General features: G+C 30.5%; 1 protein-coding gene across 1 annotated transcript in view; it reads left to right on the forward strand.

Moving 5' to 3' along the window:
- The window catches only part of LOC107487967 (phenylcoumaran benzylic ether reductase Pyrc5), a gene marked incomplete in the record, with an annotated part of 1,723 nt that extends 1,400 nt beyond the window's left edge, over window positions 1-323 (forward strand). Inside the window, 1 exon segment of the mRNA XM_052261541.1 lies at window positions 2-323. Coding sequence (XP_052117501.1) covers window positions 2-147 — 146 coding nt within the window.
- Between the last annotated feature and the right edge of the window lie 12,358 nt (window positions 324-12,681).

Consider the following 12,681-nt stretch of genomic DNA (forward strand, 5'->3'; position numbering starts at 1 on the left):
ATGATGTTGGCGGTATGCCACTCACTAATAGTAAAAGGAGATTGTGTAAACTTTGACATAGCGCCTTCGTTCGGGGTTGAGGCTTCTGAACTTTATCCAGAAGTGAAGTACACAACGGTCGACGAATATATGAATCAATTTCTCTGAAAATCTAAATCTCTAATTAATAACAATAACAATAAGCATATCAGATGGACTAGTTCCTGCTCCTGCATGCAATTATAAATCTTAAGACTGAGTTAATCAGATGCACAGTTACTAGTTAACACTTTATTTTGTTGGATGATTGACTACCAATAATATAATGTATTTCTTTTGAATTATACACTTATTATTTAAAGTATTACTATATATTAGCTTTTTCCAATTGGCCACATAGAACCTTTACATATACAGAATAGAATAGTAAGCAAACCAACTTTGACAAGAGAGCAGCGAAATGTTTTGTTTATTATTCTGCAGAAACTCACACATATGCACCATGGGTTAGTCAATTTTGGTGTGAGCGGGCATCAATTATTTGATGAGTAGATACGATGAGCTAGATAGATTAAGTTTGATGGAAGTAACGGATGCATGATCTTAAATAAAATGTAATATTTTGAGATTAATTTTGAAGTACTATCCACAACAAGGTTATGAATTATACTTACGTAGTCACGTGTACACACCAAATCAATTACTATTTTAAAATATATATTTAAAATTTTTAATGTAAATAATAATAATAATAATAATAATAATAATAAAGAGATTGAAATCAATTTTTCTTACGTATTTTTTCCATTTTCTTAATCTTTTTACGCATCTACTATTATATTAGTTGATTACTTGATTATTGGTTTAAAAAAGTTAATTTTCTAGAAAAACCAAATTAATTAAATGTGTACCAGTGAGCGAGAGAGTAAATGTTGAAAAAAATGTACTTATTAGACGGCAAAGCAAAATAAACCAGGCACAAATTTAAATAGACTATATTGTACTAATAATACTGACAAGAATTTTGTATCTCATACCAAAGATAGAGGGCTTATTTGGGTGAGTTTCTAAGAAAAGATCTTTTTTTGAGTTATTTTTTTTTAAAAGATCTTATAAAAAAATAAAAAAAGATCTTTTTTTGAGTTATTTTTTTTAAAAGATCTTATTGAAAAGCAAAAGTAATTTTATGTTTGAATATCTCATGTAAAAAGGTCTTTTTATCTATCAATTAATGTTTGGGTATAACAATATAAAAGTACTTTTTTGTTTATTTTTTACATAAAAAACATCTTTTCTTTTAAGGAAAAAAATCTTTTAAAAAAAAATGTAAATTACAGCTTCTCAAAAAAGATCTTTTTTTTATTTTACTAGTACTTTTACTTTTACTACTAGAAATTTGCCAAACACGTTAAAAAATAAAAAAAGATCTTTTTTCATTGAAAAAAGATATTTTTTTAACAAAATAATGGCGCCCAAACATGCACAGAATCTCTCTTGATATCAATTTCATATATAATGAGTTTAAGTTATATTATTTTTTTTAAAATACATAAATAGATCAAATAATATAAAATTTAAATATTTATAACTAAATTTTTTTATAATTATTATGATATTTTTAATATAAATATTTATTATATTTAATTAATACTTGATGTTTCAACAAATAATAATAGAGTGAAATATATTTTTTGTTTTTAAAGTTTGACAAAAATTTTAAAAATATTAAGTTTTATTTTATTTTAGTTTTATCTCAAAAATTTTTAATTTGCATAAAAAATACTCCTAGTGGCTAATTTTTCAAAAAATTTAACACTAATTCAACAATAATTTCATAAGAACAACTCTCAACACAAGCAACTCAAGCATAATTTTCATACATTTTTGTTAGATTGGTCTTAAGTTTTTGAAAATTTAACTGTTGGAGATATGTTTGATGCAAATCCAAAATATTTTGAACAAAATTAAAACAAAATAAAATTTAAAAATATTTTAAAAAATTTTGACAAATTTTAAGAATAAAAATATATTTTACCTATAATGATAAATAATAAATTTAATTGATTAAAGAAGTTAAAATTATAAATTTTATTTTACTTAAAGATGATTATCTGATTATCATTTATTATTATGTTTTTAGAATTGTTGACATAATATTATTGATAAGAAGAATAATGCTACGAACTAAAATATTATAAATAATAAATAAAAATATATAATTAATAACATTCTTACTAATAAGAGAGTGCAAATCAAAAGTTTTACTCTATTTTATAAGAGTTTGTAGAATAATCCTAATTTTGACCTAACGTAATCAATGTAATTGAGTAAGAACATATTACATTTGTTTATAGAGATATGACACTGAGATAAAAATATAGAGATATAAAATTATGTTTGATAGAAGAGACATTTATATAAATAATGTGTTCAGTAACACTAAATTAGTATATTTTATGTCCATACCGAACTTTTATTATTCTTTGTTAATTTTTTTATAATTATATTTTTTATTATTATATTTTTCGTCTCAAATTTTTTAATAAAAAAATGAAAATAAATTAAATTTTTATAATTTATTTTAATTTATCACTAAACAGGATAAAAAACACAAAATTTTGTGTCTTTATTCTTCTTATTTTCAGTGTCTTATTTTATTCTATTCTAAAAAACAAACGTAACCTAAGGGTAGCAAACACTACTCTATCTAATTCTCGTAAAAACTTAACTAATTTAAACTATTCTATTTTTAACTAAGTAAATCTATATTTTTTTAGGCCAATTTTATAATATCTTCTGTTTGATGTCTAATTTATTTTGTATAATAACTTTTAAGTATATAATTTTTTAATTTTTATATTTTTAAATTTAAAATTAATTACTTAACTTTTTTTAATAATTAGACAATAATTTTTAAGTATCATATATAACAAATACCTTTCTTTTAATACAACATAATAGACGTCAAGAGGCTTAAATATTGCTATGACTTTTGGTGTCGTTTTTGGTGCCTAATATATTGCTGCCGAAAACTTGTCAAAAAAATGTGGTAAACTCTGATATTGACAAGTGGATAAAGAAAATATGGTGTTTTTTATTTTTTGTGTTGTATTTAGGTGGTATTTTTTAATAATGTAAAAATTTTGTATATTTTTTTATAAATACCACAAATCTGAGAGTTATATTTAGGATTTTTTTAATTTATAAATTTGAAAATTAAATTTGTATTTTAATATTAAAAATTTTTTAAACATATAAATCAAAAGGTCTTACTTGTTTTACATGAAAAAAAAATTATTTCACCTACAAATTTAAAGCTTTTTTTTCTTCTTGACTACAAATTGAACCATAAATTTTACATCCTAAATAAATATGAATCTTTAATTTGTGAATTTTAATTTAAAAAAAATTCATCTCTATATCTTAAAAAAAAATACTTTTTTTTATAGTTAGGCATAATATATCCTAGATATCTGTAATTAAAATATTAGCCAAAATATGGTGCAACATTGAAAATAATAATTTTCGAAAGGTTAAAAGTAAGGCTCAATTTTTTTGATATGGAAAACTTGTACGTATCTTCCCCGGATATGGAGTCATGGGTTTCATACCATTCTGTGGGACAGCTTTATTGTTAGTGTCAAGTCCATGAACTTGGACCGTGCGACTTGTTTGAGTTTCAGATTTGGCTCAACAAATCGGTAGGTCCGATTTGGAGAGGATGGAATTTTAGATTTTCTGAAGGTGGTAATCGGATCCTGCGAGTTGCTAGTAGTGTGTGATTTTTTTATGAATTCGGTTTATGAAATCGGATGGTGCGATTTTATTATTTTATAATTTTTTTGAATGAAGTAAACCTAATCGCAGGGTCCGAGTTGTTGGTGACTTTAAATAAAAGTGTCTGAATGCTGGTGATGACCTACTCGCATCTTCTTCTCCTTCTTCAACGGTTCTTTCTTCTGGTTTTTTGTTTCTCTGTTTCTTCCTTACTTGGCATGATAGCTAAAAATCTAGTTCTCAAGTTTTTGATCCTGTTTATGTGATTGAGAGTAATGAGTGACAGAGTTTTATTGAAGATGTATTATTTTGGTCAGATTTTGTTACAAACATCTGAAGGAGTAACATTTGTTTGTGAAAATTCGTTAGATGTTGTGATTCCTTTCACAATCTCATGTGAAGAGTTCAAAGGTGTGATCTGTGAAAAAATTCATTCTGAGAGGGCAAGAAGAATAGCTTGTATTCTATATAGATATCCTATACAAGTGTTTGGTGGATTCGTCCAGTTTCAAACCAAATATGTAACGGACGAAGCAAGCATGCAAGAGATATTTTCAATGTATATTGAAAATCGGAGTCAACTCGCGTTCATCGAGTTGTATGTTGAGTTTGAGCAATTTGAGGCCGACCAGAATATTCTACGGGAAGATTACAATAGTGACAGTGAAGAAGAGTTCGAAAGCATTGTAGTTGGTCTAAATGGAGATGAAGATCAAGGTGACGGACCTATGGCTTTCGGATGTGTCAGATGTGGCAAATGCACTGGCAAACAAAGTGCCGTTTGAGGAGCCATCATTCATGCGAATTTTGGATTTGGAAGCCATGCATGTTCCGGAGTTTCCGGATTATATCAGTGCAGGTACGTAATTCTCCGTATTTATAAAATGGATTAAAATTTTTTAATAATTTATCTTGATAGTTGGACCAACTAGCTAAGTAAAGTGTGAAAATATACTTGATTAGTATTTATTTTTGTTTACCTGTTTGTGTATTTAAGTTTAAGAAAGTAAAATTTTTAGGGAGTTATTGAATTAGTTGAATATAAATTAGAATTTATATATAAATTAGTAAATTAGTTAAATATCATTTAGTATTTATGAGTTAATTTAGCAAATTAAATAAATATAAATTAGTATTTATTAGTAAATTAGTAAATTAGATTAATATAAATTAGTATTTATTAGTAAAATAGTAAACTAGTAAATTAGTTAAATATAAATTAATATCTGTTAGTAAATTACTTGAAAATAAATACTCATTTGTTAGTAAATAAGTAAATTAGTTAAATATAAATAATTTGGATTTATATCATAATTGATGTAGTTAAAAATTGATTTACCTTTATTTTCGATGTTTAAATATTTGTGTATTAAATATTTTTTGTATGGCTGTCCTTGTGGCAGAAATTTTTTTTGTCGCAGATGGTGAATTTGCAGTTGGGATGGAATTCAGTTCGAGGGAAGCTGTTATTAAGGCGATAAAAGAGTATACCATACGAAGAAGCGTAGACTACCGGGTGTATGAGTCTGAGCCGTTGATATTTTATGCGAAGTGTACACAGTATGGGTCAGGGTGTGATTGGCTTATCCGGGTTAGCATGATCAGCCGGAAGTATTGTTGGGTTATAAGGAGGTATAATGGCAGTCACACATGTACCAGAGCCACAATTTCTCAGGATCATTTGAAGCTGGATTCGACCACAATTGCAGAAGCAATAAAGCCGTTGGTTGAGGCTGACCCCACCTTAAAGGTAAAATCGATTATAGTAGAGGTACAATCGAAGTTCAACTACACCGTTAGTTATTGGAAAGTATGGTTGGCAAAGCAAAAGGCAGTAGAAAAAATATTTGGAGGCTGAAAAGCATCGTACGAAGCCTTGCCTATATAGTTTGAGGCTATGTGTCATAAGGAGCCATCAGCTGTTGTTCATTTTGAGACTATGCCTGCATATCAAGGCGATGACTTGGTGACTGATATTTGGGTATTGCATCGGGTCTTTTGGAGTTATTACCCCTGTATTAGAGCATTCAGACATTGTAAGCCAGTTGTCCAGGTGGATGGAACTCACTTGTACGGAAAGTACAAGGATTGTCTACTAGTGGCAGTTTCACAAGATGGCAACAACAATATCGTCCTAATTGCATTTGCTATTGTGGAGTGAGAGACTTCTGATGCGTGGCACTTTTTCCTTAGTAACCTTCATCAGCATGTTGTCACTCGGGATGGTGTGGGACTGATATCCGACCGTCACGAATCCATAAATGCAGCTGTGGAAAGGAGTAATGGTGCTTGGTCACCTCCTAGAGCTTTTCATATGTTTTGCATCAGGCATATAGAGTCGAATTTTCTGAGAAAATTTAAGGCGCCGTACTTGCAGAAACTGGTCGTCAATATAGGTAACGCTCAGTAAATCTAATTAATTTACTAACAGAGTTACCTTCAATAAGTGTGTTTACCTCTTTTTTTTCGTTTGTTTCTTTTTATCCTGCAGGATATTCGAGGACGGTGCGGGAGTATGAAGTACGTTACCAGCGTTTACGAGAATAGGGCGAGGCCTACACTAACTGGTTAAACCAAATCACCCGCGAACAGTACGTGTTGGCTTTTGATGGTGGATATCGATGGGGTCATATGACGACGAATCCAGTGGAATGCATCAATTCAGTATTGAAGGGTGCACGCAATCTCCCCGTTACTGCCCTTGTGAAAGCAACATTCTACAGCCTTAACGAGTTGTTCACCCGAAAAAGAGTGGAGGCGAAAGCCCGGATTAATGTTGGGCATGTGTTTTCTGATGTCGTGACCTCGAAGTTGCATGCAAACCAACTTGCATCAGGAAACATACAGGTTAGTTGCTTTGACCGGCAGAATGAGGTCTTTGAGGTGCGTGAGATATCAAGTAGACTGGAGTTTGCAGTCGACTTACGTGGCCTTTGATGTGACTGTGGTGAGTTCCAGATGGACTCGATCCCCTGTCGACATGTGTTCGCATGTTGTGCCAACTAGCGACTGGATTGGCAGGTGTATGTGCATGATGTGTATAAGATAGACCAAGTTCGGCGAGTGTACCGAGCAAGGTTTAGGCCACTAGATAATCCTACTACATGGCCTGCTTACAACGGATCTCAGTTCATGCCGAATCCATTCCTGAGATGCGTGACAAAAGGTCGCCCCAGAATGAAGCGCTTCTTGAATGAGATGGACACGCGAATGTTATGTCGGCCTAGGCGATGTAGGCTATGTGGAGTTGAGGGACACAGCCGTAGCAGATGCCGTCAGTCAGGTGGTGCAAATGCCGGCAGAGATACTCAGTAGGTTCACATTCTAAGATGATATTATATATGTAGCATTATATAGTATGGCATGAGTTGTCCATTTGAGTTAATAAATTATGATATATGTAACATTGTATAATATGACATGAATTTGCATACTGAGTTAACATGACCTGGTCTATGTAGCGTTATAAACTATGACAATCTAGTATTATTCTCCATCTGTAGCATTATATAATATGACATCAATTGTCCAAATGAGTTAATTTGATATGATATTCGTAGTAATATATTAAGATTTTTGAAACATAATACATAGTCCAGATCGTTAATACATAAATAAGTTCATTAATACATAAATACTATGAATATAAAAAGTAATGTTACCATATTCCAGGTCATTAAGCCATAATGTCCAACACATATAAAGTACTCTAAATATAGTCCACATCATTAATACATAAATAAGTTTATTACACCATAACTTGCATCAGGAAACATACAGGTTAGTTGTCCAATGCATCACCCAAAATGAATGACTCGGTGTTGTGGTCCAGTTAAGATTCTTAGGACCAGTCAAGACTTCTCCATGCGCCTTGTCCAGATTCCATTTCTGATGAGGTACTTCCTGAACGAAACCGAACTGTCGCCTAATCCTATCGGTAGCATGCCACTCGATACATTCGAATGACACCAACGGCGCTGTAGCGCTCCAGACAACCGACTGCATGTAGATTTCGGCAGGAATTATGTTCGGATCCACGCGATCCACAGTATAAGCAGCCCACACAAACAGAAAAAAATAAATGAAACTCATAATTACAACCCACATAACAGTTACAATAACAATGCTTCATCAGATTTACCTAAACCCTAAATCCGAAACTAATACATCTTTAATGAAAATAAATCTGGCCTTCCTGAAGTTCATCAAATGCCTTCCTAAAGTGACTTAGCGTCAGATATCTATATCATCGGTCACCACGCTCCCAGTTATGCCACCTAATATGATATATTTATTTAGTGCAACTGAATTCTAAATATCAAGATACGGATACATTGTAACATAATATTACCTGTTTGCTAGTGGAAAATTGCGGGATTTCCTAGGAAGCTGGGATAGATAAGGCAGTCGGATCCAAGCCCATCCGAGCAGAAGTGTTAGTGGACTATCGATTTTCTTACAGTTAAAATGAGATGCCCTGCATAATGCCCTGTAGAGGTGTGCTAAGGATGCTGATCCCCAGCTGTACTATCCTATACTGCCGAAATCACGAAGCAAGGGTAGAAACTTTCAGTGCACACCTGTCCCAAATTTATCCCCAAACAAGATCGTCCTGATTAGCAACATAACGTGGCACTTCACATACCTCTGTATACTTATTTCATCAGTCAACTGAAAATTTTCTTTTAGATCGCACAGCCACGTCAGTTTTATGCAGCATCCTCTACACTCCTCCTTACGCGGTGCAACTCCAAATTGATCCAAACATTCTGCCTCCAAGGCTTCGAAACTACTCATTGTCATCCCTGTGACTGGAAGACCATCCGTCGGAAGACCAAGAATTAGAGCCACATCTTCAAGATTCACGGCACATTCACCAACGAGAAGGTGAAACGTATATGTATCTGGGTGCCACCGTTCGATTAGAGCATTCACCAGTGCTTTCTGACATTGTACTACACCAATTTGAGATGCATGATAAAACCTAGTAACTCGTAAATGCTCCTCCACCCTATCGTTGTACCGATCCGGAGGAACTGGATGGTCACATGTCAACATTCTTAATTTCTATAAAAAAACATAACAAATTATTAGTCAACTAATTAACTATTACTAACTTACTGCTAAGAGGCAAGAATTTTTTAACTACAGCAAGTCATTAACAAAATTTGCACAACTAACTCAACAACACATATTACTTGAAACCACACAACACTCATAAATTATTTGACTAAATCAAAGTAAAACAAATATTTATAACTTCTAAAATTGAATTATTAATCCTTAAAATTTTTCAAAACTAACTATTAATAACATCAACTAATACATATATTCCTAATCAATTCTCAAGAATATTACAACATTAGAGATGCTGGTTATTTATTTATTTGCTATAGATCCCCAATTTTTCTAATATATAACATTATAATTTGTAATATTAATTATCTATTAACTATTACTTAAGTAAAATTAAACACATATTTCTAAATTTTAAAACATACTAGTAATCATTCTGATTATCTTCCTAAGTTTATTTTCTAATAACAATAATAATTAACTTCCTAACAATGATAATTATAATTAATAAAAATAAACTAACGTATTTTTAAAAATTAATACTAACCATTCAGTTTTTATTTCTACATTCAATTACTAACAACCACAATAATATTTAATTTTCTAACAATTATAACTAAAAATTTAAAAAAGATTTCAAAAAAATGTTGTATAAAAAAAATTAATAATAATCCGGTTTACATTTTATAATTTATTTTTTAAATATTAATATTCACTTCCTAACACTAATAAATATATTAAAAAATATTAAACAAATTAAAAAAATATACTGCATTTGTTTTACATAAATATAACATCATCCTATTTACATTTCCAGATTCAATGTCTAACAACAATAATAATAATTAAGACCCTAACAACAATAATTTTTAAAAAGAAATAATAAAAAAATTTCAGAAAAAAAATAAAAAAATTGAAGAATAGTCCTAACTATTCTATGTATATTTCTAAGTTCAGATTCTAACAAGAACAAGAATAACTAAATTTCTAACAATAATATTTATAATTATAAAAATTAAAAAATTTTAAACAAACTTACATAATCAGAATGATTGAGATAGTGTCTAATATGAAGCTTAGGGCGATTAACATCTTTAATTTTATGTTTCTTTGGCATTTTCTTTTTTTTCCCACCATGCACACCCACTACCAGCAGAGGAATGAAGAAGAAGAATGAAGTTTTGAGGTTGAGAGTGAATGCTGAAAGTGAGTTATCGGATGGTGAGAGTTCCTACTGCATGCACTATGTTGGTATTCAGGGCACCGTTTGGGGAGTGAGCTTTGTGTGACGCGCGTCCAGAGAGCCACAAAACGGACCATCCGTGTTGCAAAGTGGATGTCACACGGTCCGATTTCCTCATGTCCTGACACCACACCAATGTGCAGCCCCCTCCTTCCCATAACCGGGTGCAACACCAGCCAGCCTTCCATATACAAATTAAAAAGCGTTAAAAGTAATAAACGATGTTAACTCAAGTCGTTTTTCTGTACTCTCTAAAAGAAATAATATTTGATTATTTTCATAGCTCTCTGTTTCTTTTCTACTAAAACTTCTTCTATTTAAAAATCAGTTAACAGTACTATGAATGTTTCTTCTGCAAAATCTATAAAAAAAAAATCAAAAGATTTTATTGCATTTTATTTTTGGATTATCTTATTTTTCATGGATAATCATTTACCCTTTTTTAACTTCAATTGATCACTCTTCTATATTCAAGTCAATTATTTCAGAAATAAACTAAGGAGGATGGTGTAAGGGGGGAGCCAAAGGACCTGAGGGATGCAACACTTTGACAATGATACCGGCACGGAAGAGTCTAAAAATAAACGTGAGAATAACATGCAAGAGAACAGGAAGGCTTGGGACATGACAGTTGAATCTGGTACACTCAAGCAACACTATGAAAGTTGGACGAATATTGCAGCAAGAAGAGGTGAGAGGAGGAGGTGGATGATTGGCTTCTTTACTGTTATCTGGACAGTTTGGCTAGAACGGAATGTAAAAATCTTCAGGAATCAAAGCTCACGTGTGGTGGATATTATTAGTAGATCCTTCTTGCTCTCCGATGAGTGGAGTGGTGGTGAACCCTATGGTTGTTGATGGCAATGTCGAAGATAACTAGGGGTTGTCATGACTAGAGTTGTCGGGTTATTCTTTATTATTTTATATGCTCCACCTTGTTGTGTTGAGCTTTTTCCTTAAAAAAAAAACTAAGAAAAAATTTAATGATATTTGTTACTGAATTTTTTCCTTATTTCATAACTTCATATCCAACATAAGGTTCTTATTTAATTTAAGAATATGCTATCTGATCAAGTTTCACAAATATTATTGTATTTTTAGTTTTGGGTTAGATTTGAGTAATATTTTGGATAGATTTGGTAGAATCTAAAATGGGTTAATAGTCAAATTTATCTTTGAAAAATAAGATATTCTTTAAATTTATTTTTAAAAGATTTTTTCAATCAAATTGGTCTTTCAAAGATTACGAATTAATTATATCTATCATTCAGTTACTCCATTCACAATTTTCGTCAACGATTGATGATATAAAATATTAACTGATAGCATACATGACACATAACACGTTTAATTAGACGTTGACCAACTATGTTTACAAAAATCTATCAATTTAATCATTAGGTCATATTAGGAATAAGATTTTTGTATTTAGAAAAAAATGACTAAATAAATTTTCATACACATATTTAGTCAATATCCAATTAGACATTTCATGTATTATATATGTTATCAATTAATGTTTTACAATATCAATTTTTGAAAAAAAAATTGTTAACGGAGTGACTGGACGACAAATATGATTAATTTACAATTTTTGAATGACCAATTTGATTGAAAATATCTTTTAAGGATGAATTTGAAGAATGTCTTATCTTTTAGGTACTAATTTGACTATTAACCCAACCTAAAATTATATTTTATAACTAAAATATGAATGATGCTACATGTATAAGTTTTTTTGGCAATTAAGTTCAACCATGTTGCCCAACTATAATAGAAAAGACTTTTAAAATGAAACGCGTGACACGCACTCCAGTGCTGCACTAGCGCACAATTCAAAGAGCTTGCACTACATGTACAAACCTTTCTATACTTTTGCAGCACACAAATTTCGAAGTATAACACACAAAATTTTAAAGTATAGCATACAAAAATTAAAATGTAACACAAACTTATTGATATAACACACAAATTTTTGTACATAATACACAAATTTTTGAACTATAACACAAATTTTTGAAGGACAACACACAAATTTTTGCTACACCAAATTATTTATATATTCTTTTATTGAGTTCTGTCACACCATACCACATTACATGTGTAAATAAAAAAAAGTAAAACAAAACACACCCCTTCATTTTCACAACACACAAGTAATCGAAACTAATAACTTAGTAACTCACACTAATTTGACACATATCATTAAACAAATTCTGGTTTATCACATCACACAAATATTTAAGCGTAGCACACATTTTTGTTCAGCATAGCACACAAATACACATATATAACACAAAAATCAAAATCATAGAATAACATTAATTTTTCAAATAACTCAATTAAAAAAATTACGATCATCATAAATAATTATAATCAAGACAAAAAACCAAAAATATATACAATAGCACATAAATATTGAGTATATAACAACAACACAAGTAATCGACGCTAATAATCTGGTAACTCGTACTAATTTGTCAGAAATTATTAAACAAATTCTGATTTATTAGAGCACACAGATATTTAAGCATAGCACACATTTTTAGTTCAATATAGCACACAAATTTACATATATAGCACATATATATAGGGATGGCAGCAGT

The sequence above is a fragment of the Arachis duranensis genome, chromosome 5, assembly GCF_000817695.3.
Source record: "Arachis duranensis cultivar V14167 chromosome 5, aradu.V14167.gnm2.J7QH, whole genome shotgun sequence".
NCBI classification, from domain to species: Eukaryota; Viridiplantae; Streptophyta; class Magnoliopsida; order Fabales; family Fabaceae; genus Arachis; species Arachis duranensis.